Source organism: Culex quinquefasciatus, chromosome 3 (genome assembly GCF_015732765.1).
Source record: "Culex quinquefasciatus strain JHB chromosome 3, VPISU_Cqui_1.0_pri_paternal, whole genome shotgun sequence".
Lineage (NCBI taxonomy): Eukaryota > Metazoa > Arthropoda > Insecta > Diptera > Culicidae > Culex > Culex quinquefasciatus.
The window spans coordinates 4,109,160-4,134,991 of NC_051863.1; the positions used below are offsets into that span (position 1 = coordinate 4,109,160).

Sequence of the window (25,832 nt, forward strand, 5' to 3'; positions counted from 1 at the left end):
AAAAAGTCTGCAATGTTAACCAGAGAGTTGCGTAATATGTGAACAATCCGAATTTTGACAGCTCACCCAAAACAACCCAACTCGTGCGCTTGTTGTCGCAGGACCGATTTTTCAGTTTGGTAAAATTGCAATTAAAATGTTCAAAACTGTTTTAACTGCATTTACTGGCACGTGCAGGCAACCCGCTTTAGTTCGAAATTATGGAAAGCACAACAAAAAGTTTCTGTACAAGGACGGCGTAAAGATAAACAACATTTACTTCTACCCAAACAGGTGAGCTCGGCACCGACCAATGTTGGCTTACATAATTGAACTTTATTCTCATTCGCAGTGAATGTAGCTCCCACAAGCTGCCGGAAGCCGGGGAACCGTCCAAACTGTTCAGGGTGCGTCGCATCAAGCCGGTCAAAGGATGTCCCCACTGGGAGAAGCGAATCCTGAGAGATCTCGGACTGTACGAAGTAAACGCGGTGGCCGTGGTGAAGAACATCCCCGAGAACAACGCCCGCCTGTGGAAGGTAAAGCATCTGGTTGAGGTGCTGCCCATCACGTTTCCGCACGGGGAACCAACGGCGGCGGACATTGATTACACGTTCCTCAAGGAGGACGGCAGCTGCGTCGTGGTGAAAGAGCTGGACACGCGCACCGTTCGGGACAAGCGCCTGGAGGCGGCGGTTCAGTTTACGCAAACCGAGGAGCGCATGGACGGGGAGACGCTGCGGAAGGATTCGCGACTCAAGTGGCTGAATCCGTGGTGAATGGCGTGGGGGTTATGTGTAGAGATTTGAGGAACGAGTAAATAAAAAAATAAATAATTCAAATTCAATGACTTTTCAGTACAGAGAATCCGAAACAGTGGAATTACATGAAACAGTACGTAGCGTATGTCCTTTAGATGGTCCATCTTCATCCTACTCACCGGTGAGAATCGTTCATCCTAGTAATATCTTCGATATAACCAGAACAGTCGTTTGTGGCATATTCAACCGTTTGCACTTCCAGCGCTGCTTCAACTCCAGCTTTGCCGTCTGGGCCATCTCCAAACTGAAAATAGGTCTATAATCTTGAGTCGTTTATCAACCAGAGTATTCAAATTGAGTAGTTTTTTAAAGGAAGGCTGTGATAAAAGGAAGGTCTTTTAGTTTAAGATTTTTTAAATTGCTGCTTTATTTTTATTTTTGATAAGAACGTGAATTGATTAAACACTCATATTATAGGGCGTGCATCGGCTATTATTTTCAGTATTCTGTTACTGTTTTAATGTTTATATTTGAGAATATTACTAAATCACTGCCAACTCTATCAAATGTATTTCATATTTCAAACAGTTTGACATTTTGGGTTAAATAATTGCATATCGTGGATAGTATATAATGTACGCAGAACTTCAATTTACCATCACCAATCATCGTCATCGTCACCAATGGCCGGTGACCGTTCGTACCAAACTCAAGCGCTCGTCGACGACGGGCCGCTACCGGAGGCCGATGAAGACCCACCGGCGGCGGACGATCCCGGCGAGGGCAACGCCTGCAACAGCTCGTCCAGCCATCCGTCCGGATTTTCAATATCTCCGAGCAGTCCTGTTGGAAAAAAGCAGAAATTTCAAAAACCGCTTCAAAAATCAACGCAATCATCGCTGAACTTACCGGCGACATCGCAGAACTCGGCAAACGACGTGCACGGCACAAACTCGTCGGAGAACGTCTCCAGCGTGCTGTCCGCGTGCTTCAGCATCGATTCGTCGTTGCGGCGGATGTAGTCAAACAGCGAAATCGGCCAGTCCTCGTCCTTGGGCGTGGTGACGGTGCGGAAGAAGTTTTTGTAGATCAAATCGACCAGCGCCCACATCAGCAGGTACGGCTTGTACACGCTGTAGTCCTTTTGGGACTTGTCGGCCGGGGCGATAAACTTGCAGATGGAGTTGGGGCTCACGTGGCGCGCGTGGGCGATCACGATCAGTCGCTTGAGGTGGGCCAACCTGTTGCGGTTCCAAATACCTGGGGTGTGCAGGGCCAGTGACATGGCTATCAGGTAGAACGGACCATCGGCTTCGTACGCGCACTCGAGCCAACGCTCCGACGGTTTGTGGGTTAGGTAAGAGCTCAGAAGCATTTCTTCGCGCGAGTACGAACGAGACGACAGCAGGGTGTACAGACTGTAGAACAGCAGGTACGGCACCAGGTGCATGTTGGATTGTGGTCCACCGCCGCCGGCGTCCTCGTGGAAACTCTTTTCCTGGGCAAAGCGCACCAAGAGCAGCTTCAAATCGTGAATAGAACTGCAGAACGTTATTTCGCACCGCTGGGTTGACTCTTGCATGTAGTTGTTGTGGCGAGCCATGCACGACGAGAACGAAGATTCGCTCACGTCCGGTCCCCACAGCGGAAGCAGCCCGTTGCAGCGAGTGTTGGCGTTCTGCAGCGAGGCGCTCTCCCACTCGTCGCGACTTCTGGCGAGCCGGATGGCCGACATGTGGCAGTCCACGTGTACGATGTTAAAGTGCGTGACCGTCGTGTAGCCCACGGTTTTCTTCGGCTTCATCTCAAAGTCCTCGACGTTGGCTCGCTTGGTAAAGGTGTAGATTCCCAGCACCTTGTTCGGCTGGCAGGCGTAACCTTCGCGGCAGATGAAGCATGCAAGTCCCGTTTCTTCACGAAGCTTCTCGATTTGCGACAGGATTGAGCCCTTGGCCGTAACTTGACCCTTTTCGTTGGTTCTCATTCCTAGCGCGTCCAGTTGCTTTTCGCGGGTTGCCATCGCGAGCCGTTTCTTCTCGGCACGTGTAAAGTCACGCACTTCCTGGACACGTTTTGCGGTGGCCGGTTCGGTGCACAGCGCTTCAAGCAAATTCTCCGCCAACGATCCGACGTGCTCATCGCTGGACACCTGCTCCAACCGATGGATGATGGGAATGATGTCCTTGGCGACGGCCAGCTGGGTTGCCTCATGCTTCGTTGCCAGTCCGGTTAGCGCCCGCAGGATGTACTTCAGAGAGGCTCGCGAGATAAACTCCTTCAACTCGTCCGAATCGGTTCGTAGCAGGGTCGGTTTGACACACGGAGCGTGATTTACGATGTAACCCAGTGCTTTGTCCACAATGCCCAGACTCATGATGTAGTCCTTCAGAATACCTCCGATTGAGTTGTGCTCGATTCCGGTGGTCAGGACACAAAACAGCTCCAGCTTGAACTCGTCCTCCGGGGTGCGGTCCGCGTCGAATTTGTCGAAATCAAACACCTCCTTGAAGTGCTCGCACAGCAGTGCCATTTTGATGTCGTTGCCGTACACGAGTGCGGCCAGCACACGAATCAGGTGGCGCAGAACCGACGGATTGTTACGTACGTTCGCGCAGTTTGTACAGGATAGAAGCGCCTGAACGTACTCGGGTCCACCGAAGGTAAGCGAAAATTGCAGGAAAGAGTCCAGCGTGTCGGAAGCGGCCTTGGACAGAATCGTCTCCATGATTTCGAGCAACTTCTCCGTCACAACGGATTGCTGTGCGTCGTTTTCGCTTTGCAGACAGAGTTGCAGTACCTTGAGCAGGGTGTTGATGGCGCCGAGTTCAGGCTGGCACAGCACCTCCTGGCAGCGACGCACTTTTACGCTCAGCAGGAACAGCTTCAGCAGCACTTGCAACAGAGTTCTAGACCTCGATACGTTCTGCAGACTTCCGATTCGATCGAGCATCACCTTGAGTCCATCACAGTCCGCTAGCACGTTCGCCATACGGTACAGCTGCTCGTTGTCCACCTCTTCCTGACTCTTGGCGTTGAGCGTTTCGATAAACTCTTCCGTGGCATCTCCCAACAGACCCCGCATGCGGTAAACAATACGCATGGCATCGCGTTCGCCACCTTCCTGCAGCCAAACCTTCTTGTAAACCTCCTTGACGGGCAGATCCAAACTGATGATTTTGTTATGCACCAGTAGTTCCATTCCGTTGTCGTCGTCCAGCAAAGCTACCAGTTCGCAGTCGATGCAAATCTTGTTCTTCACATCTCGCATCAACGGACCCAACCCGGCCTCGTTCGAAGGATACGGATTGCCCAACATACGGCCCTGCAAAAAGTCTTCCTGCTGCGGGTCCTTCTCCAGCGTCAGGAAGAACTCCCCGACGTCATTCTCCTCCGGGTGAATTATCGAGCACAGACGTTCAAACATAAACACCGGAGTCTTGACGTCCGTCGTCGAAGTCTTGCGTACGGTATCGATGCAAACCGCCATGAAGGCCGCCGTTTCCTCCTCCGTTCCGGTGGTCATCTCCTCCAACATCTCCAACAGCTTCTCCTGCGCATCGTCGATGAGGCGAGTCCGTTGAACCACAAGCTTGCGCAGATTGAGATATCCTTGGAGTACCGAGCCGAGCAGTTTGCCCTTGAACGCCTTCCGGATCGGTGGATTGTCCAAAAACATGGCCATCAACTCGACGAGCTGCTTCAACGCGTAGCCTTGTGCCAAATCCGAGGAAAGGGTCGTTTCTTCCAGACGATGAATCTTTTCAATTTCAACAGTCAACAGGTCGGCGATCAACGAGAGAACTCCCTTCAAGGCCAGATACTGTCGCCACGGGGTCTCGTCCGCCAAAATACGATAGAGAGCGATAAACTCTGCGCTGGCTTCACCACTTTCACCAATGTGCTTCAGAAAACTGGTTAGCAGGTCCAAAATCTCTCGCTTACGTTCAGGCGTCCGACTCAACGATGTAACCAAAGCGCACGCCAGCTGACGACCCAGCCGCGAGTTGGTATTGAACAGCACCGGTTGCAACCAAGCGGCCGTCAACTCCAGCGGAACCGCGTTCACACCCTTGCCCAGGACCTTCTGCCGCCAGCGTCTGCCGTACTTTTCGTACAAATATGCGTTTCTGAACTGGCTTCGTTTCTGCTCGAGCGCCGACCGGAAAGTGCTGATCGGAGTGGTCGGCAAACCAGCGCCGCGGCCTGAGGCAGTTGCCGTTTGCGCCAGCTGGATGGTGCTGTCTTCGGCGCGCGGAGTTGCCGTGCCGGTAATCGGTGGCATGCGTTCCTTCCAGGACGCGAACGAGTGGTTTGGATCGCCGCCTATCCACTTTTCGTAGCTGATGGTGAGTCCCTCCGTCGGCTGAACGGTGCACAGTTCCTGCGTGGTAAGATCCTTGTTGGCCTTGCTCGTCGGCAGCGGTGGACACATGAGCGATTGGACGATGCGCAAACAGGGTTGAATTACGGCAACTGCCGGACCACGGACGTCTCTGTAAAGTGAGGGAACTTGTAAAATTGTTGATGTGAGAAATCGATATAGAATCTACCTCGACGCCTGCAGGAACAATTCAATGACGGTCTTCAGCTTCAGCTCCCAGCAGGAATCGTCCTGGGCGGTCATCGCTTCCAGCAGACCCATCTCATGACGCACCGCAGAATCCAGGTTGGCCAGCGGAACGGTTCCACTGAGAGCCATCTTGACGCGATCCTGCAGCAGCTGGCACAGATCCAAAGTTGCGTCCGGCAAATCCCGCGTCAACAGGCAGAGCAGCTGACGGACTTCGTCCTGAATTTGGTTCGTTCCACGGCGAAGATTGTTCAGCGCCAGTTCCTGCACCAAGCCCTGGTTGCACAGTCCGACGCGGCACGGCATGTTCGATGCCATCGCGCGCAGCAGAGTCAAACACTGTTCCGTAGAGGCCAGCGCACATCCGTAGCACTTGTTCAGAGCAACGGCCCGCTCCGAAGACGCTCCAAGGGTCAGCGTTCCACCAACCGGGGAGTCCATCTGGCTGCGATCGTAGGCGACGAGTTCTCTGCAAAAATCAAGTTCATTAGCAAACACTCAGAATCTAAATTCAATACGCCCTACCTTCGACAAGCTTGAACCTTCTGGATAATCTTGCTCAGCTCTTCGAACGTCGACTTGGACTCGACGCAGTACTTTTGGGCCAACAACTGTATCACCTTGTTGACCTGCGAAGACCCAACAACCGCTCCAATCAGCGTTTCATCCAGCGTACGGTCCAGCTTATGCTCGGCCACCTTCTGCACGAGCAGCTCCAGAATCTGCTTGTTGTTCTGCAGCGTCTTGTAAGATCGGTCCGCCTTCTCAAGCGAGGCGTGAATGGTCTGCACCGTTTTGGCCCGATCTTCGGCGCTTTCAATGGGGTCAACCGCGCAACAGGCTCGCCCAAAGATGCTCAGCTCAAATTTAGCGTACTTGCAGTAACCGCACGAGTGACACAAAAACGGATCCTTTTCGTCGTAGTTGATCGCTCTGCACTTGTGGCATTGGAACACGTTCTCGCCGCAGTTTCCGCAAACTCCCGGGTTGGCCGCGACTACGGCGCTGCACCGAGGACACTGCAGACTTTCGCTCGATCCGCTGACCGTTTCGTAAAAGTCGGCGTACTCAATCATCAAGTTGCACGCCGTAATCGGCAGCGAAAAGTCAATCTTGACATCGGTTTGGCCGGACTGCAGGGTGACCTTGCGCGCCTTGTGCCACATCGAGGGGCGGTTCTTCAGCTCAACTACGGCTTGGACTGTGCGGTTGTTGTAGTAGATGTTGATGGTGCGCACCATTTTGGCTCGCTTGAGGTCGGCGATGCGCAGGATGATCTTCGAAATGGTGTGACTCTGGACCAGCTTGACGATGGTGGTGGTCGTCGTGAACTTGGAGTCGACCTTAATGGTCGAGAGTTTGATGTTTGAATAGGGTAGCTCCGGATTGTTACACACCAAGCAAGGTTCCGACTCGAGGTAGAATCCTTCCAGCTCCAGCACGTGTCCCAGGGCGGTATAAATCGGAGCATTCGGATGCTTCGAGAGTAGCTCGTTTTGTTGGCGCAGAACCGACACCGCTTGGGCAGTGTAATCGGGCAGTTTGTCGCTCAGCGATTTGGTGTTGAGCGTGAGGAATCCAAGCAAATCGACAAACTGGGCGGTTCGCTTTCCGTACGCTGGCAGCAATGGCCACAGACCCCACAAACACTGAAGCAGCAGTTCCTTGTTTGCCTCGTTGCTGCTCTCGTAGAACGCGTACACCAGGCTGTGAGCTTGCCAACGGATGGCGGTGGAGTTGGTTTCCAGCAGGAAGCTGCGGATGAACTTGGTCAGGTTTTGCAGCGACACCTGGTTAAAGATCTGCGTAACGAGTGCAATGCACTGTGCCGAGTCAAACTTGGATTCGGTCGCGGTGTCCGATTCCTCCGATTTGTCGCGATCCTTGCGTTCCTTCAGGACGGAAATCTTGACACTGCCAGAGTTGGACGCGTCCGGTCCTCTTATGCCTTGTGTGTTGCAGATTGCCGACTGGAGCAGTTGTAGAATAATCGACGAAACGCCTTCCTCCAGCTGGTTGCAGCTGATGTTCAGCAACGAGGAAAGGATGTCCGGATTTCGGACGCAGAACTTTTGCCAATTTCCCGTACGGATCGATGCAATCTCCTGACATGCTCGGAAATGTTCCGTCAGCTCAACCAGCGAGTCATAGCTGAGCAGTGCGCTCGTACTGGATCCGATGGCCGGAATTTGGGGTGCGGCATTCCCATCGCAGCACTTTTTGACCGCCTTCATGTGTGTATCGAGCGAGTGAAGATCACGCAGCTGGCGGTACTTTTCCTTGTTACCACAGATGTACAGCAGCAGTTTGCGCACTTGTCGACGTAGAACCGGCGATTGCATGTACATCATGTACTCGCACAGGGTGTTGGTCATGAACTCACACAGCGAATGGTACCACTCGTGAGAGGACGGGTGTCCCGACGACAACTTCAGCACCTGGTACGGCAGGCGGACGGCCATTTCGGTGAGAACCTGTGGGTACAGCTCAAACACGTCCGTGCATCCTTTCACGTACTGCCGAGCGAAGAAGGGCTGCATATCTGGGGACAGACCGTATAGCGTTGGCTTTAGCAGGCTGTTGGTCGGTGCCCCACCCGAGATGAATGGACCAGCATTTGGACCGGCGTTGGCGTTATTCGGGACAACGGCTGGTAGCTCTTCGCTGTTGGCCACATTCTTCCAGTGCGGCAGGAACGACTCCATGATCATCAGACAGTACGGGATTGCGTTGTTCTTCATCAGGGCGTTGGCCGTTGCTTGGGCCACAAAGTTAGCGTTGTCCAGAACTGCTTGGCTGACCATCGACGCACCTCCCGACGAAGACGAAGAGGACGATTTGGACTTGACCTTACCCATCAGAACGCCAACCAGCCGAAGGATAATCAGCTGAACTTCAGTTTTGGACGTTCGATTCGACATCTGGTAGGTTTTAGTCGCAGAAATCTCCAAACGATCAACCAACGCCTGCAGCATACGACCCAGCACTTGTTGGTCGGCTTCCTGGCTTCCGTCCAAATCCGAGGTCAACATCAAAATCACCTGCATAAAGGGAATGCACTGTGATCCGTTGACGGTGTCCAACATGGCAAAGTTTTCGACCAGCTTGTTCAGAATTGAATAGCGTAGCACGTGGAGTTTGCACGCGTTCTCTCCAGCGCCTTCCTCGGCTTCCGGTGGAGCAACCGGCTGTGGCTGTGGAATCTGGTCCACACCGGACGTCCTCGGAGGTGACGGATTGGGTTGCTCCTCGTACGTTGAACTTCTTCCCGACGTCCCTCCGATACTCTCGACTCCGCTGCAACCACTTTCCGATCCTCCGCTGCCACTTCCGGCATGCTCCCCAGCCGGACTCGTACGCAGTGTTGAACCTTCCGTAGCCACGTTGGATATTTCGTCATCGTCCGAACCTCCACCGGAGGTGTTTGACTCTACATTGAACGACGATCCGCCGGCGATGGCCGCTGGCAGTCCCGGGGCTTGGTTACGATTTCTTCCTTGGTACTGAGCGATACTCTGCTGCAGCGCCGCCAGATCAGTTTCGTTGTCCTGCAGGCTCAACGCGATGGCAATCTCCATAATGGTTTCATCATCTGCATCGGGCGTTTCCAGCAGGTGTGGGAAGCCAACGCCGAGCAATGCTTCCAATGAGGCAAGTGCCTGATTACCTCCGGACGGTTCCAATCCGAGCGATTCAATGGCGTCCACTTCCTGTATTGCACCGGCAAAGTCATCGTTCGAAGCAGATCCACCGACAGCGCCAGTTGAAGAGGACGCAGCTGCTGCGTTCGAGGTCGATGGTCCGGCCAAGCTGGGCACAACAGTCGACGGAGTTGGTGTCGAACAAACGGGTGGACTCTCGATCAGAACCTTGCGACGACGCACTTTCGGACGAAGCAAGCGAATCATTGCCTGCTTGGCGCTGTGGCTGATGATGGGCGCGGTGTCGAGTAACAACTCCACGAAGAACTTGGTCATCGGTTCTACCATTTCATTGTCGGCCAGCGCAAAAGCGTATATGATCTCCACCAGCGAGTAGACGACGGCTTCAACGTGAGACAATCCCTGCTTCACAATCGCCAGCGGCTCTTCGTACGCTGGAGTGATGCGGTACAGAGCCTTCATCAGTTCCATTAGCTGTTGCAAAATGGGGAACTGGTTCTCGGAGCAGATCTTGGTGAGCGCTTGCGGTCTTTGGATGGCGATTCCTCGCGTCATCAGCACCACACGGTAGAACGCTTCCGGATCAATCTTGCGATAGTCTTTGTTATCGGCCATTTTCTTGAGCTGCGCGTTGATATCCGCAAGGATTTCCTTGTCTTTAAACGCGTGATAAGCTACCTTGCTAGGATGGCAGGTGGTCAGTACGCTGCGTGCCTCCTGCTGAACCAGGTTGGTCGTCGGGTGCAGAATCAACATCGTGGCCACGTCAATTGCGGTTTGCTTGCAATTTTCTTCGCTGTTAGCTCCACCTAGCAACGAAACTCCACTATCGAGTACCTGCAGCATCGTCGAAACCATTTTATCCAGCGGAGTTATCTGCGCTCCCGACGATCCATTCCCATCCCCGCCATCTCCGTTGGTCACCGATCCAGCGAGCTGTCCATTCTGGGTTTGCGTTGCGGAGTTCAGCTGCGATGTGCCCACCTCTTCCGACTCTTCGGGCCAACCGAACACGTCCTTGGTTTTACCGTACACTTTGATGCTGTCCAGAATGGTGACGTTTTCCGCGTCAACCGACGAACCAAACAGGATGCTCAGCTTTTTATCGCTTTGCAAGCTCTCCTCCCGGGTTAGCGGAATGTCGAACCAGCGGGCGCGTGTCGCCACGGTCGGAATGACCCTCCCGAGAATGGTGACATTTTGGGGCGATTTGGCCACGTCCTGCGAGCCGATGGAGATGCGAATGCCTGAAAGGGAACTTGTAAGCAAATCTTGGAATTTTACAAATAAGCCTACAAACTTACCGGTGATGACCATGTTTGCATCGTTGTTCATCACATCCAGCGTAAATCCGTTGGCCCGCGTTGAAGTCACGTACAGTCCGGTCGAGTTCAACCGATGCTTCAGGTGCTGGGTGTTGTAAATCTGCAGCAGATCGTTGCCGCCGTACTCGACCTCGTTCATGAGCGTGCAATGCTCGAAGAAATCAATCGGGAAGGCCGGCGCAGAAGCGACGCCACCTTTGCCACCGACCGGGTTGTTGGCGTTCTGCTTGTTGGCTTTCTTAGACTTGCGCGACTTGGAGCAGCTTCCGGTTTGGAACTGATTTCCGATGGGTTGAATTTCCGGCGAGAGCCAGTAGCCGGTGTTTTCCGGGTGGGCCGCGTAGATTCGCAGACTGCCGTCTTCGCAGAGCAGGATGAGGGTCGTTTTTTCCACGCCGGACACCGAATGACGAATCGCGACCATGTCCATGATTTTGGCCTTGGCGTTCTGCGCTTTGATTTCCTGCGCAACGTAGCCGTCCGGTTTGATCATGAAGATGACCGGGTTGTTGAGGTTCTGCATCATGGCGCAGATGAGACCTGGGTGGCCAGGAATTTCCGTCCACTGGCAGAGCGGCTGGGTCGTGGATTTGGAAAACACCTTCGAAGCTGGGTTTGAGATCAGATTGATGACACATTTGACGCCCTGGTTCACATTGGACAACGGAGCCATAAAGTTGCGTCCGGCGACGTAGCTGAAGAACAGCATCTGGAGCACGTGCGAGTAGTAGATGGACACTCCGCCGGCAAGGATTTGTCCATTGTCGTCCGTGATCGATGGATGGTCCAGTTCGAGGGTGCTTGTAACGTAGAACGGACCATGCTTGGCCAAACTCTCGTCACTCAACGGTTGCGTGTAGATGTATCCGTGCGAGGACATAATCAGCATGTAGTACGCGTCCTCCTGGTACACAAACGTACAGTCACGGATCTTTCCGCTGGGCACCAAAAAGTAGTACTGCGGGCTGTAACTGTCCTCGGCCAAGTCGTAGATCTTGACGAAATCAGCCGTCACCAGGGCGAGCTTCGTTTGCGAGCACGGCAACCAGATGGCTCGCTTGATAAAGTTTCCAGTTTCAAGCTGTGGAGTCAGCACGATGTGTTCGTTCGTTGCACCGGTGCTGGTAAAGGTAAGAATGTGGCACTCCTTCAGCCCACAAACGGCCAGGAAATCTTCGTTGGCCGGGTTCGATGCCAACGAAAGAACCGTGCAGGGAATTGGAGCCGACGCAAGTCTTGTCAGGGTGAGCTTCTTCTTGGCGGCATCAGCTTGCTTCAGAAGCGCGGACAGCTGCAGAATGGTGACCTTTCCTTTCTCGTGTGAAATGGCCAACTGTTGGCGTTTTCCGTGAACCGACGACAGACAGCACAAGGCAACGCGGCGGACGAGGTTCGAAGACAGCAGCTGCTTGATGGTTTGACCTTGCTCGCCCGAGAAGTTCATTCGGACGTTTTCGAAGGCTCCCTCCTGGGATCCCAGCGTGGCCACCATGATCTGGTCGCTGAAAGAGTACGACTTTTCCGGTTGGTGGAGCCGTTCCAGGGCGTTACGAGCCCGCAGGTGACATCCGACCGTTGAGTACTTGGCGCAGTGGTCGGCAATGGCCGGCATCAGTCCGTTGAAGAACGTCAAAATGCATCGTACGACGGTTTTCCACTGATCCGGGTTACTCAGAATGTCCTTGGAGCTTTCGATGATCTTCGTCAGCAGTAGCTCCTTCTCCGTCATTTGACCACCCCCGGATTGGTTCGCATTTTGGCTACTTGGGCTCGAAGCACGACGTCGGAGTGAGCTCGTCAGCAGCACCGAATCTGGGTCGGTGGATCGTGGCAACGCCGACCCAAGTATCGAATCTTCGCCGTGTCCGGAGTTGCTGCGGCGAGACAGTGCCTGGCACGATCCGTCCTCCTTGGCGCCGCAATCGCAGAAAAAGTTCCCATACTTGGCGTAGCTGATGTCGTGGTTCTTGTGACACACGCGAGCACAAACCGAGCAAACGCCAACGCCGTCGACCATCTTGCACGTGTGACAATAGTACCAGTGCTGGTTCATAAAGTCCTTCTGCGTGATTGAGAACGTGCACAGCTTGTTACTGAGACTGTCCTCGTCCGAGTCCTCCACCGCGCTGTCCTCATCGTCACCACCCAGATCATCGAGGATGTCTTCCACCTCCAGCGGTGACTCTTCGTCCAGCGAGTTGGCCGCGCGACTTCCTCCGGCGCCCAGTCCAAGCAGCAAATCGCTCATGTATTTCAAGATTGCCGTAACGTTTTCCAACTGAACGGACGATCTCGCTCCATTCTTGCCACCCTTGTTCTCGAGGACCTGGTTCTTGGAAATCTCCAACCAATCCACCGCCGCAGTAAACAGCATCGCGTGGCCACGACCCTTCCCGGCGTCGGCCAGCGTAATCATCACCTGCAGCAGGTCAGCAAATTCGATCGCCTCCTGAGCCGGACAGAGCAGATTGTGCCCGATCTGGATCAACGCCTGGAACAGGGCTTCCGACACGGACGGCGCAATCCGATTCTCGGCGACAATGTACTTGACCAGCGTTTGCAGCAGCTTCCCGTTCTTCTCGAGCGCTTCGTCGACGATGTCGTTGCCGGTGCGGCTCGTTTCCCGCTGCCAGGGCATGCACTCAAAGTCGATCTCCATCGCGTCCGCGCCCGTCACCGACGCGTTGTTCCCCGTGTTGTTGTCGGAGGTGGCCGAAACGGCCAACTGGTCGGTGATGCTGGGTATCGCCGATACCGTTGCCATGTTGGTCGGCGTTGGGACGTTGCTGGAAGCGTTCGAACCGCCAGCTGTGAGGCTGGCGCCTCGCGGTCCAAGCAGAATGTGGCTGAGCCAGTTCTTAAGTTTGATGGCGTCCGCGTCCGCGAGCTCGCTGATGCAGCTGCAAACCTCTTCTTCATCGAACTGGGCGTCGAGCTTCTCGGAGGCGGCAAACAACTTTTCGAAAAACTGCATCACTTTCGTTGAGTATTTCTGCGACAGATTTGTGCCGGTGAACGAGAGCAGAATTTGAACCAGGTTGCCCTTCTTGCTTTCGTAAAAGAACTCTCGCATGGCCTTCAGTCCGATGGATTTGTCCAGCATCGACTCCCAGAACTTGACAATGTTGTGCAGGACGGTCTCCTCGATGCTGATCGTCTGTCCTTGGGCGGAGAGTTCCGTGTATTCAATGAGGAATTGATAGCTGTGGCGCAGGATGTTGGAGTAGGCCAGCAGCTGGTACGTCTCCGAGCTGTTGTCGCCACCCAGCAGGGACTCCAGACACTTGTTGACCACGTCGTACAGGTATTCCGAACGCAGATCAAACACCATCGGAATGAGGATATCCTTCAGCTCGTTGTCCAGATCTTTATCGTCGTAATTCGGCAACATGTAGTAGATCAAGTTGACGCACGATTTGAGCGCATGTTTCAGCGAGAGTAGAATAGAGTTGGTCAAATGTTTCGAAGTCTCGGTAAGGTTGCTGATCACGGTCAGCGTGTGCATTTCAACCGGGAACGATCCGCTTGTAAAGTTGTCCTCGCTGGGAATCGACAGATTTTTGCGCCACTCGACCGAAATCAAGTCCTTGTCCTGGCCGGTAATCAGCCCAATCAGTTGGGTGGACAAATCCTGACAGAAGGTATTCTTCGAGCCACAGATCGCAATCAGCGGTTCGATCAGCGAGGCCGGAATCTGACCACTCAAATTCTGGAACATGGTCTTGTAGGTGGCTTGCTTCACAATATCCAGCACTTCCATCAGTTTCACCACCAAACTGCGCGTCAAATCGTTCCGCGAGGCCAACTTGACGGCCTCAACGCCAGGTGTAGCGGCGGCCGTGACCTCAGTCGTACTTGCGACAGCCGGCGTTACGGTGAGCTGCGTCTGCCCGACGGTTCCCACGCTGGAATCGCTTCCGCTCGAACTGGTCGACGTGGAGCTGCTGTTACTCGAGGTCGAACTGCTACTGCTGCTGGACGAGCTGCTGCTGCTGTTCGACTTGGTCTTGATGTTGACGCCTTCCTTTTCCGCCCAGCAAATCGCGTACAGGTGGGAGACGAGCGCGTCGAGTAGAATGATTTTCGACAGCCGCGGTTGATCGGGCGCGAACGAGGCGGCGAATGATTCCAGACCGAGCAGCGTCAGCTTGAGACTGTACTTGACGTCTGAGACGTGATCCGTGAGGCGGTTCCAGAGCGCTTCCGCCGACTGGGTGTACATGCCCTGCTTCACCAGACTGTTAACGATCAGGTAGTGCGAGTGGGTGATCGGATGCAGACAACGAATCGACCAAAGCAGCGAGTGCAGATTGGGAACCTTTTCCTGCATCAGTGCCTCGACGTGTTGCGTCGACGGTGGCAGACCCAGCAGCAGCTTCCAGCACAAACTGAAGCAGTAGTGAACGGCGCAAAGCGTCTGGTACGGAATCTTGGCCAGGCACATGTCCGTAATGCTGAGAATGTCGATCAACGCGTCAATCAGCCACGGATACTTGAGTTTGTCCGGTGTGCACAGGATAAAGTTCCACGCCAGCCCGTCCAGCTTGAACTCTTGCTGGATCTTTGCGTCGACGGTTGTGAGCGAGTAGAACTTGGGCTTCACTCCGCCCACGCTGAACTCGTTGGCCAGCTTCTTGTGCTTGTCCTCGATGTCCTTGCGGCAGAACGACATCATTTTGGTCTTGTAGTTGATGAGATCGGAAATTTTCTGTTCCGAGTCGAGCGTGAACACGCTAAACAGATTCCAGCGAACCTGCTCGAGCAGCACGTTCGGCGGGTTGTACAGGTGCTTCATGAGATACTCGAGGAACAGAAGCAGTCTCGAAAGGAGCATGATCTGGTGGTCACGAAGTGGCTTTTCCGGAGTGACCGAACGGCACACTTCCGAGCAACGAATCACTCCGCCGGCGGTCAGCAGCAGGATCGACTTCTTCTGCATGAGGTTGAGCGAATGGAACAGGAAGAGCAGCAGCTGGGCATGTTCCACGTTGAGGTCTTCGATTTCTGTTTCGTTCGGGATGGTTGGGTTGGAGCAGACGCCTTCGACGAGTGTGTTCACCAGGCGGTGCCAAACCGAAAGGCAGGCCGCTTCCTTTTCTTGCGATGGTTTCAGCAGCAAGATTTGCACGAGTACGGCTAGCGTTCGGGAATACACCTGCAGTGGCCAGATGTTGGAATCTTGGGTCCACGGTGAAACGCCCAGATGAAGCAGCAGTGCCGATTGCAGCGACTCGTTTAGCAGCGAGTTGGAGATCAGATTGTGCAGGTAACGACCGACGGAACCGGAGAACTTTACCATCGCGTTTTGCCACTGAAGACAACCGGAGTTTTCGGGTTCGCCACGCGCCGAGTCACGGTCCAAGTCGCGGAGAATATTAGCGAGTAGAACCATTTGCTGCTCGCTAAGTCCGGTGCGTACGTAACGGTTCAGATAGATGTGTTGACCCCCGAGGGAAACGTCGAAAAAGTTGAAAATCAGCGAGCTCAAGTTGAGATACTCGTGCGGTTCATCCTTGGCCGGAACCAGGTTGCTGCCGTGCCGTTTTTCCTCCTTTTTCTCCTGCTCCTGGGACTCCGTCATCTCCTCGTTCGCCTCTGGGGAAAGAGTCTCCTTGAACCAGAGGCCCAAATAGCTGTCGCTGTCCTCCTCTTCGGGTTCACTTCCTTCCGAGCAGGAAAAGGTGTCGTTGTAGTAGGTCGTGGAATCGCTGTAGCTCATCGGTTCGCCTTCGTTGGTGGTTTTCGTGTTGATTCTGCGCAGAGTGCATGCCTTCCGGTAGGACACCGTAGCCAGGAAGGTCATCAGCTGTTGCAACGTAGCACTGTTGAGTACACGAACAACGCGTTGGATTGAGGAATACTGTCCCAGGATATCGAAACCGGCCGACTCGATGCTGCTGTACTCTTCGTCGTCGGTACGAGAGTCAATCTTCAAATCGTCGATCAGTTCCGTAAGCAGCGTGATGCTGTGCCGGGCGATGGCCGCGTTTAGAACGCCGAAGCCTTGCTGAACCTTGAACAGGTTCACTCTGAGCGCCGGAGTCGGTGCGGCAGACGCCATCTGCGGTACGTCCAACGTTTTCAACGGGCTTCTACCCTTGAGACTCTCCTCGGACGTTTTGACCGAAGCCGTTGTCTGCACGGAACCTCCGCCCGGGTTGCCCGAAGCTCCCATCGTCCCTTGGATGCCGGAGATGAGCAGCCACGCGCCCATGCAGACGTGGTTCTGGTAGATGTGGGTTCGCGTCGAACTCTTCAAAATGCTTCCAATCTTTGTGAAAATTTCCAACGCTCGATCAACAACGATCCGGGCCAGGTCGTCTTCGTCGTCAGCTTCCTTCTGCGACGGAGTGTTTCCCGGCTGTTGTTGCTCCTTCTGTTGCAGTTGCGATGACGATGCACTCTTCTGCGATCCACTTGCGGCCATCGTCAGGACGCTCACGGCGGTTGAAGTCAGCACGCCACAGTACAGCGCGGACATGGCGCACTGCGAGAGCAGCGCAATCTTCGAAGGGCAAAGGTCTAACACGGGCATGGACACCGCCAGCAGCAGGTTCGAAATGTCGGACTCAATTTGCGGGAGGTTCGCCTTGACGGCGCTCGCCTCCGTGGTCGTAATCGGTAAGTAGAGTGGTTTGCCTTGGATGGTGCACTCTTCGTACTTGGCGCGATATTTCGCCAGAGTGGCCAGCGAGTTGCAGCACCACTTGTACAGCGTGTCGCCTCCGTTGGTCGCCTGCAGGCACTGGATGTTGGACTTGACGAACATGTCCTGGTTTGAAGGAAATTGAAAATAAGTTATTCAAAATCAGCAACAATATTCAAAAGACAACTTACGGTGCAATCAATTTGCTCCTCACTCAACGTGGCGAACGTAAACGCGCCGGCCCCCAACGGGGTCGTCAGCTGTTGCAGAATGACGGTGGACAGATCTGAGCGCGAGCGTTTCATCTCACTCTTGGGACTGTCCTTCTCCGAGCCACTACCACCGGAGCTGACACCCACACCGGAAGACGAGCTGCCACCGCACGAAGATTTGCCATGCGCTTCCGGATACTTGAGGTACTTCATGCTGGACGCGGAAATTATCGACGATCCGGAACCGGTTCCGGTGCCATTCTCGCCGGAATCTTTGCGCCCTTCGCACAGCACTTTGAGGGCCATCAGCAGAATGCTCGGCTTGTTCGGAGCCTGCACGTCCTGGTGCTGCTGCAGAATGTACCGGATGAGGACCGTCGCAGCTTCGGAAAACTGCGGCAGCTGGGTCTGCGATACTGCGGAGGAGAAAATTGTTCAAAGATGATTCATTGCGAAAAAAAAAAAATCGATTCAGCAATGGCCGACGACTTCCATTATGTTTGATGAAAACAAAAAGAAAACTTACGTGTCGTGACTTGGTTGGTGAGATATTCGGCCGCCAGCACGACAAAACTGTCGAAAAACTGCTTGTGGGCCGCATCGTGATCCAAGATTTCATTTTCGCTGCAAAAAGAAAGGACGAAAATCGATCAGCAAAAGGTGGGCCCCCTTCGGGAACGCCAGCCAACATCTGGGAGTGCGAGTTGCACAAACTTTGGAGCTCCGCCTTGGGGCCGACAGTCGCCATTGTTGAAAATTTTCTCCCCCCGGACTGCAATCAACCTTTTCTCCGCCCAAATGCCTCCCACCGGAGTCCCAACTGGCCACCTACCTTTGGATGATGGTCTTCACCAGATTTTGCGTGTCGGATTTGCTAACATTTTCACTTGAATTGCTCAAAAGGGGCAAAATTTTCGCCCAATCGATTCCTCCCGAGTGTGCAGCCATCTTGCTCCCGTTGGGTTTGATTTTTCACTGTGACCGCAGGGGTGTCAGCTTGCACCGGGCTCGACTGCTTGTAAAAGTCGCGAAAATTAGGACGATTTGGCAGCCCGGCCGATGACGGTGCGCATTGTTGACGTTTGCACGCAACACGAAAAATAGTGAGAAATAGTTTGCTTTACTGATTTTTAATTTCAGTCGCGATTGCTGTTTTTCGACAATAATTCTGATAATTTTTAGATTGAACTAAATTATTAAAATGTAAAGTTATGAAAAAAACATTTTTCTACCGAGAATTTCGACTGTACAAAAATGTTTTCAACGCAAATTTCAGTAAGTCGAAATTTAAAGTTTATCTTTCTCATTTTTCCGTACAAACTGACAACAGCTGTCAATCCAAGTGCCGCGAAAACCCGGAACACAACATAATTCAAAATGACACTTCGTAGAGAAAGAAGGGAGAAAGTCAACAGCTCATTGTTATCCGAGCATTCGTTGGTGAAGGTTGTCTGAATCAACATGACTCGTCGCGTCCCGGCGCAAAACGCCGGCAATATTGCCCTACCTGCGGCTCAAGCAGGCAAAAAAGTGGGAATTTCCAAAAGGAAGGTTGAGGCCTCAACTGATGGCCAAAAACCGGGGATTTCCAAAAGGAAGGTGCTTTTGGAAGTGACATCGAACAGCAAAAAGACGAAAAAGAGCGACGGTACTGTACCGATGGATGAGGAGGAGGAGAACTCTTCGTCGCACGAGGAGCAGCTATTGAAGAACAACAAGTTCGCTGGACTGCCTGACGAGGACCAGGTAGCGGAAGCAAAGGAGAATGAAGTGAAACAGCGAAAGGAGAAACTGCCTCCTTTTTATGTGAGGCAATCAGCAGCAACGATCGACTTTCGAGCGGGGCTGGTTGAACTCATCAAGTCTGGGAAAGTCCTAGGCAACATTCGTCTGTGTCAGGACGGATTTAAGGTGCTGGTGCAATCCAGGCAGCACTATCAACTGGTCAAGGATTACTTGACCGAAAACGAGGCGGAGTACTTTACCCATGATGTCGTCATGGATAAGCCGTACAAAATCGTCGTCAGAGGTCTGTACGACATGCCAGTGGAGGAATTAGCTGCCGAGCTAAAAGTTTTGAAACTGGATGTGTTGGCCGTGCACAAAATGAGCCGACGCAACAAAGACATCAAGTACCGTGACCAGCTCTACCTGCTGCATTTGGCTAAGGGATCGACGACGCTTCCTGAGCTGAAGGCGATTCGAGCGGTTTTCAACATTATCGTGTCGTGGGAGCGATACCGACCAGTGCACCGTGACGTCACACAATGCTTCAACTGCCTGGGCTTCGGGCACGGAGGTAAGAACTGCCACCTAAAGCGTCGTTGCGCCAAATGTGGTACCGATGCGCACATCACATCCCAGTGCATCCAAGATTCGCTGGTGAAGTGCCTCAACTGCAACGGTGAGCACTCGTCAACCGACCGAAAGTGCCCCAAGAGAGCTGAGTTCGTGAAAATTCGGCAGCAAGCATCGACGAAGAATCAGCCTCAGCGTCGTAGAACTCCTCCAGCCCTGGTGGAGCAAAATTTTCCACCTCTTCAACCGCGACGCCAGGTCCCGAACTTGGCACCGTTGCCGTTGGATCCCAGGAAGAGAGCTGAGATGAATCATCCACGGCCGGGTTCCAGCCAGGAGCCGAGACCGCCACCACCGGGCTTCAGCCAGGAGCCAAGACCAACCCAAGAACCAGCAGTTGAGGAAAATGGTAATGATCTTTACACCTCAACCGAACTCCTCAATATTTTCAAACAGATGTCCGCTGCACTGCGTGGATGCAAAACCAAGACCCAGCAGATTGAAGTGCTGACCTCGTTCGTCATCCAGTATGGATCGTAGGTCCCTCAAGCTGCTGAATTGGAACGCTTGCTCCATTAGGAGGAAGAACCTAGAGCTGGTGGATTTTCTTCGCGAGAAGGAGATCGACGTAGCTGCCATCACGGAAACTCATCTGAAGCCCGGTGAAAAAGTTTATCTGCAAAACTACAAGATCGCGACGCAGCTCGACAGGACCACCTCTGGAGGAGGAGGTGTGCTTGTCGCTGTTCATCGTGATCTCAAGCCACGCCGGCTGCCACACTTCAAGCTGGACATCATCGAGGCCGTTGGGGTGGAAATTCCCACTTCGGTTGGCCCAGTACTCTTCATTGCTGCATACTGCCCACGTCAGGTGAATTCCAGAGATGGTTCAGCAGCAAAACTGAAGAGCGATATCCAGAAGCTGACACGGCGGAGCGCAAAGTACATCATCGCTGGTGACCTCAACGCGAAGCATGAAGTTTGGGGCAACAGCAGGAGGAATCGGAACGGAGTGATTCTGCACAACGATCTGCAAAACGGATACTACAACGTTGTGAGTCCGGATCGTCCAACGAGGGTGGCTCGGTCTGGGAATCACTCAATCATCGACTTCTTCATTACCAATATGGCTGAGAACGTGGCTCATCCTGAGGTGTTTGAAGAGTTGAGTTCTGATCACTATCCGGTGGTTGTGGAGGTTGGAGCTTCCGTTACTCCGCAGCGGCAACCAACCCGGAAAGATTACCACAACGTTGACTGGCAGCAGTTTCAGCAAGTGGTCGACAGCAACATCGACTATGATCAACACCCGGAAACTTCTGCCGATATTGATCGTTCGCTGGAGGTGATCCAGCAGGCTATCAACCAAGCAGAGGCTGCCAACGTTCGGGAGGTTCCTGTTAATTTTAAGGTAACTGATATTGACGTAGATACTAAACACTTGATTAGACTTAGGAATGTTTATAGGAGACAATATCAACGGACTGGGGACTATGACAAAAGATTTCAGTGAACAATTTGAACAAAATCATACAAGACCGACTTGACAATATCAGAAATCAAGAATTTTCAAAACATGTAAGCCAGCTTGGGAATTATTCAAAACCATTTTGGAAACTTTCAAAAGTTCTTAAAAACAAACCAAAGCCTATTCCTCCTCTTATTGTTGAGGATTCTCGTTTGATTACATCCGAGGAAAAGGCAAATGCACTTGGGCTTCATTTTGTTAGTTCACATAATCTTGGCGCTTCCATGACCAGCCGTAAAGAAACATCAGTTGCCAATAGTATTTCAACAATCAATGACTCTACCTTTGAATTTCCTGCAGATTCCCATGTTTCTGGTGAGGAAGTCAAAGTTGCAGTTAAACAAATGAAAAATATGAAAGCTCCAGGCTTTGATAACATTTTAATCTAGTGTTGAAAAACAGAGTGATCAGTTCTTTCAACATCTAGCCAATATTTTCAATAAATGTTTGCAACTTGGTTACTTCCCCACCAATTGGAAGCTGGGCAAAGTCATACCAATTTTGAAGCCTCAAAAGATCCAACATCGCCAACAAGTTATCGTCCCATTAGTCTTTTGAGTAGTCTGTCCAAACTCTTTGAGAAGGTCATCTATTCAAGGCTTTTGGATTTTACCAACGATAATAATATAATTTTGAATGAGCAGTTTGGCTTCCGAAAGGGACATAATACTGCTCATCAGCTTACGAGAGTAACTAAAATCATCAAGCAGAACAAGCTTGAGTCTAAATCAACTGCTATGGCTTTGTTGGATGTTGAGAAGGCTTTTGACAATGTTTGGCATGATGGTTTGATACATAAACTGTATTTATACGGTTTTCCAATGTATCTTATCAAAATTATCCAGCACTATCTTTCGGAGAGATCGTTCAGGGTTTTCTGAATGGGATTGCTTCTGGATTATTCAACATTGATGCTGGGGTTCCCCAAGGAAGTATTCTTGGCCCACTTCTGTACAATATTTTTACATCTGATTTGCCTACTCTTCCTGGTAATGGTGTGTTGTCACTTTTTGCTGATGACACTGCCGTTATTTATAAGGGTAAAATAACCAGATATTTAGTTGGCCGCCTTCAGAAGGGTCTTGACGTTCTTTCCGAATACTTTGGCGACTGGAAAATTCGCATAAATGCAGCCAAAACTCAAACCATCATTTTTCCACTTTCCAAATCGGCCAGATTTGCCCCAAAGGATGATGTTTTGATAAAATGAATGATGTTTCGATACCCTGGTCAAAGGAAGTTGTCTATTTAGGTCTCATACTTGACTCGAAACTATTGTTTCGGCAGCATGTAGATAAAATATTGAACAAGTGCAGCATTCTCATCAGGTGTTTGTATCCTTTAATTAACAGAAAATCAAAGCTTTCTTTGAAAAATAAGTTAGCAGTTTACAAACAAATAATTTACCCCGTTATTGAGTATGCAGTACCTGTTTGGGAGTGTTGCGCTAGAACTCATAAATTGAAGCTCCAGCGTGTCCAAAACAAGGTACTCAAAATGGTTTTGAATGTTCCTGGCTGGACAAGATCAAGTGAGGTTCATGAATTAGCAGAAGTAAAAATGTTGGATCAGAAGATTCAAGAAAAATGTTTGAAATTCAGGGAAAAATGTGCTATATCTGAATACCCCTTGATTCAAGGATTGGTTTAGTTTATGGTAAGATTAAGTTAGTTTTAGGTTAGGTTATGTTTTCTTAATTTTTTTTTTCCTCGTTGTACCTAGTGTTACAAAAATGATAAATCATATACTTTTAAAGTTAAGAAAATGCACAGTGTTTAAATCACGAAAAGCAAACTAAAGCTGAAGAGCCACAGCTGACCACTTATTATGTAAACCAAATGTAATTATTATAAGAAAGATTCAATAAAGTATATTTAATTCAAAAAAAAAAAAAAAAAGTCAACAGCTGATTTTGTTTACATTTTTTGTGAACGGATTTGAAGCGCGCCGGCACCAGTAATGCCAGATATATGCAGAAAATATGTAATAATTATTTACAGATTTGTTGAACTTTTAATTTAAAAGACATGACAATACATTGTACTTATTTTGAAAATTTTAAGAAAATGTTAACATTGTACAGTCCAAACTCGATTTTCCGAAGGCCTTGGCCAAATTTCACTTCGGATAATCGAAACTTCGAATAATCGAATCACGAAATTTGTTTTTTTTTCGTTGTCTTATTTTTGATTGATGGACCAGATTTTTAAGCGAAAATGGCGTTCGAAAGGTGAACGCCCGAAATGTCAAAATCACGCAGTGGTACCAACATTACGAAAAAAGTGTGCCATGGCATGACAGTCACATTTTTTTCTAATGTTGGTGCTACTGCGGGTTTAAATCCCGGCTCGGACCAACACAACTGGTGATCTTTTCCCTTCTGGAATCGATTGCTTAGTAAAGGGAAGGTAGTGTATCATCACAAACTGGACCTTATCACAACACCTTAGAGAGGCGACCTATGGAATGTTAACATTAACCCTAAACATGTTAACATTAAGTTGAGAATGAAACTGCCACTGAATCCGCTTTGTAAATGCCGGCCCCGATACTCTTCAAGGGTGTTCCTCTCAGGAACTGGGAAAGATTTACTTACTTTTTTTTACCATTTGAACACCATCTTCGCTTTAAAACCTGGATACTATACGTATTCCTTTAACTACTTTAAAATGATTTTTAAATTTAAATTCTTTTAAATTTAAATTCTTTAAATTTAAATTTTTAAATTCTTCGGATAAGCGAGTCTGGACTGTAAATAAAAAAAATATTAAAAATGCAAATCAAGAGCTAAACAAAAAACAACTTCTTTTAGCTATAAATTAAGTAAAAAATATGCAGTGTGATTAAAACAAAAAAAAAAAATGCAAAAATTCTAGCAAACTTATATATTAAAAAGAAATACAGATCTCCCTTTGAAAACCTGGCAACACTGGCCGGCACAACAGCTGATACACACTGAAATTAATTTGCTCACAATTTGGGATAAACGTTTACTTACGGTTCTGCAAATTCATTCATTGCGAGAAAGCGCAATCTTTCTGCAGACAAAAAATCGTAGAAAACGTAAAAATGTTTCTCACGAAAAACGGATTTTGAAGCAAAATTGAATGGAAAGTATGTTATGTTGAAATACAGTTTAATAAAAATTACATAAATTTAAACAGTACAAATGGAATGCTCCTAGGGCAGTATCTTACAGAAAACGTCTTTTTTTAATGCGCTGATAGTCAGCGATGGTGGAGGACGATCCCAGCGCTCTGTTGTCCACGGTCGACGTTGAGGCCGAATAGTTCGGCTGCACATTCAGACTCGGTCTGTGCTCCTCCGTTCCGTTCTGCACGATCATCCGACGACATTTAAGCTGAATCCGCTGAACAACTCCCTTGCATCCGTCAATGTGACTCCCGAACAGCTTCCGCTTGATGCGATCCTGGCAGATTGGGCACTGCATTTCGTACGAATCTCTCGTCAGCGCGACGGATCGGTTAAAGTTCTGTATGAATTTGTCCGCCGCTTTGGTGTCCTCGGCGCGCGGGCCGTCGTCATCGAGGGACACCGTTTCCGTGAGCGTTGGAATGACTCGAGGCGTGCCGCTGGTCAGATCGATGGACTCTTTTGGGGGGAGGCGAGACTTGTACCGGCCACGAATGTCTTCCCGTTTGGGTTTCATGTACCTTACGTTGACGGCGTACCGCGTGGACACTTCTCCGTCCTCGTCGATGCGGCTCATCTCGTAAATCTTGTAGAACGTTCCGCCGCAGTTTTCCGCGTGGACTCTCCACCACTCGTTTTGCAGTCCGGGGGCGTCGTCGGTGGAGCGGACGATTCCTTGGAATGGTTTGTAGTTGTGGCAGATGCCCGTACAGCGATACCACTCAGTTCGGCAGAGGGTGTTGGTGTTTGTGAGCCGATGGCTGAAGCTGATGTTGGTTTGCAGCATACGGTTGATAAAGATCATCATTTTGCGGAAGTTTGCACCGTGACCGTTGTTGGGCTCTTGCACACCTTCCAGTTTCAGGAAGGCGTGTATCATCTCGTGCTGAAAGAAAACAAAAGTTAATTAAGATGTTCTTTAAAGCAAGATTGAAAGATTTACAAGCAGTATACTGATAATTTCGATTCTCGGCCTCAGAGCTAGCAAAGTTTCATTCAACACAATCGTATATCTCCCATCGGTTGGATCGTTAAAGTTCCGGTTCGTACACTCCTTCCCAATGGCCTGGCTCCACAGTACCTGGAAGTTCTTAGCCTTGAACCGCGACTGGAAAAACAGCTCGTCGAGCCGCAGAAACATTGCCTTCAAATCCGGCATGACCTCAACAAACTTCCACTCAAAATTGTTCTCCGGATCGACGTAAGTTTGCAGCTCTTCGATAAAGTACTCCTGCGCGTTCAGATCCCTTCGCTCTGCTCGGTAAAACTTTACCGGTGGCGGCGAATCCGCCGTGGAAACTTTCCGCTCCACCTTCACAATGGCCGGTCCCTGCACAATAACGTCGTCGTCATCATCGCCCTCGGACAACTCTATTGTCTCGGCGTCGAATCGTTTCTGCAGCTCCGTGGCCAGCAGGATGGAATCTTCGTCACCGGAACTGAGCTCGACGAGCTCGCGGTCAAACTGTTCCTGCAGCTGGCGGGCCAGCGCCAGGTCCGGGTCTTCCGTCGCGGACATGGTTCTGCTGCTGTTTCAGGAAAGAACTTGTTATTATGCAGTTTTTGCGCCACTTTGCACGAGACGGCCAGTGTTGCCAGCTTCGTGTGCGAGACGTCGCGATTTTGCTGAACTGTCAGTCGAGTCAAAACAAAAACACGCACAGGTTGGTTGATTGGAACGAAATTCGCGATTTAAAC

General features: G+C 51.0%; 3 protein-coding genes across 3 annotated transcripts; 1 reads left to right on the forward strand and 2 right to left on the reverse strand.

The window, feature by feature from the left end:
• The first annotated feature begins 65 nt into the window (after positions 1-65).
• On the forward strand, positions 66-821 carry LOC6044742 (39S ribosomal protein L30, mitochondrial). The gene is made up of 2 exons (XM_001862170.2): positions 66-273; positions 332-821. The coding sequence occupies exons 1-2, from the start codon at positions 137-139 to the stop codon at positions 756-758; spliced, it is 564 nt and encodes a 187-aa protein (XP_001862205.1). The 5' UTR covers positions 66-136; the 3' UTR covers positions 759-821.
• Positions 822-1,142: 321 nt separating this feature from the next.
• LOC6044741 (protein purity of essence) lies at positions 1,143-18,149 on the reverse strand. Its single transcript, XM_038262824.1, has 8 exons — positions 17,988-18,149; positions 17,682-17,779; positions 17,135-17,571; positions 10,277-17,069; positions 5,836-10,219; positions 5,291-5,779; positions 1,650-5,233; positions 1,143-1,583 (listed from the first exon to the last, which is right to left on the reverse strand). The coding sequence occupies exons 1-8, from the start codon at positions 18,101-18,103 to the stop codon at positions 1,450-1,452; spliced, it is 16,035 nt and encodes a 5,344-aa protein (XP_038118752.1). The 5' UTR covers positions 18,104-18,149; the 3' UTR covers positions 1,143-1,449.
• A 5,951-nt stretch (positions 18,150-24,100) lies between these two features.
• On the reverse strand, positions 24,101-25,796 carry LOC119769749 (DNA-dependent metalloprotease dvc-1-like). Its single transcript, XM_038263280.1, has 2 exons — positions 25,078-25,796; positions 24,101-25,020 (listed from the first exon to the last, which is right to left on the reverse strand). The coding sequence occupies exons 1-2, from the start codon at positions 25,651-25,653 to the stop codon at positions 24,175-24,177; spliced, it is 1,422 nt and encodes a 473-aa protein (XP_038119208.1). The 5' UTR covers positions 25,654-25,796; the 3' UTR covers positions 24,101-24,174.
• Positions 25,797-25,832: the final 36 nt, after the last annotated feature.

Coding starts and splice junctions, on each gene's coding strand:
- LOC6044742 (XM_001862170.2), top strand. CDS start 137: ATGTTCAAAACTGTTTTAACTGCATTTACTGGCACGTGCAGGCAACCC. Junction 274..331: donor ATTTACTTCTACCCAAACAG/GTGAGCTCGGCA, acceptor TCTCATTCGCAG/TGAATGTAGCTCCCACAAGC.
- LOC119769749 (XM_038263280.1), bottom strand. CDS start 25,653: ATGTCCGCGACGGAAGACCCGGACCTGGCGCTGGCCCGCCAGCTGCAG. Junction 25,021..25,077: donor AAATTATCAGTATACTGCTT/GTAAATCTTTCA, acceptor GTTTTCTTTCAG/CACGAGATGATACACGCCTT.
- LOC6044741 (XM_038262824.1), bottom strand. CDS start 18,103: ATGGCTGCACACTCGGGAGGAATCGATTGGGCGAAAATTTTGCCCCTT. Junction 17,070..17,134: donor AGGAGCAAATTGATTGCACC/GTAAGTTGTCTT, acceptor CCTTCAAACCAG/GACATGTTCGTCAAGTCCAA. Junction 5,234..5,290: donor TTGTTCCTGCAGGCGTCGAG/GTAGATTCTATA, acceptor CTCACTTTACAG/AGACGTCCGTGGTCCGGCAG.